General features: G+C 36.8%; 1 protein-coding gene across 1 annotated transcript in view; it reads left to right on the forward strand.

Moving 5' to 3' along the window:
* The window catches only part of LOC100967039 (aldehyde dehydrogenase, cytosolic 2-like), a 49587-nt gene that overhangs the window by 19925 nt on the left and 28563 nt on the right, over positions 1-1099 (forward strand). The window contains exon 5 of the mRNA XM_023508989.1: positions 112-240. Within this exon, the coding sequence (XP_023364757.1) occupies positions 112-240 (129 nt within the window). The remainder of the gene's footprint in view (positions 1-111; positions 241-1099) is intronic.

Here is a 1099-nt window from a genome sequence, read left to right on the forward strand (position 1 = left end):
CGGGTTCAAACCCAGTCCCAGTCAAAAAAAAAAAAAAGAAAAACAACAACAAAAAAAGAAAATACGCTTTTCAGCAACATAAAGAATCTATTATTATGTGATACTTTTTAGTGGAATTACCCCTTGGGCGCAATTATTATGAAGCTAGCACCTGCCCTGAGCTGTGGAAACACTGTGATTGTCAAACCAGCAGAGCAAACTCCTCTCACTGCTCTTCAGGTGGCATCTTTGATAAAAGAGGTAAGTCTCCTAAGTCAAAATATTCACAAAAACTTGAGTTCATTTAGTGCTACTGAAAATTATATTGTTGACAAAAGACTCCTGTCCAGTGTGGGGATGTACGTAGCATGGCTGGAAATGAACCTGAGTGAGTCTCTGCCCAAATGCAGACAGTACATCTGATGCAGGGCTTGACGTCAATCACCTGGAGATCACCTTTTTATTTCTTCTGTCCAACTCTCATGAACATAAATTTATGTTGAAATTGATATGGTATTCTTTCAAATTTGAAATGTTAAGTTGGTTTGAACTGCCACTAATGTCCTGGTAGTTTCTGTAAATTTGTTCAATCTAGTATATGTGATGATTGGAGACTTCTGTGCAAAGATACTTGTTTGTACCATGAGGCCACATTCTGTCCAAATCCATCACCCATAAGTAGATGTGTTCATATTCTTTTCTGCTGTGGGTTCCTCTGCCTTTATCTTTCTGTTCAAAACTGGCAAAAGAGTCCATGAAACGTGTCTCCATCAACTATCTATATTGTGTTAATATTCTTTTACTTACAAACCATTGTCCTCGTTCCTTCATATCTTATCAAAACTTAAAAAACAAATATGTAGTCACCAGAAAATTTAATTTAGGAAATCTGAGCTCATATCTTAAAACTGTTCTTTATTTCACATTAAAAACAGGCAAATGAGATGTCAGGATAAAATGTTTTCATGCAACAAACATGAAATGTGAGGGTGCTCTACTCAGTTCCCACACTTTCTGCCTGAATTCTTTAACCGGCGCTGAAATCGACTGTGAAATGTAACCATAAGCAGCATGACCATGCTTGTTTAACATTTTACTGATTAACTAATGACAATGGGGT

Source organism: Otolemur garnettii, unplaced genomic scaffold (genome assembly GCF_000181295.1).
Source record: "Otolemur garnettii isolate 467f Iridium unplaced genomic scaffold, OtoGar3 scaffold00006, whole genome shotgun sequence".
NCBI lineage: Eukaryota > Metazoa > Chordata > Mammalia > Primates > Galagidae > Otolemur > Otolemur garnettii.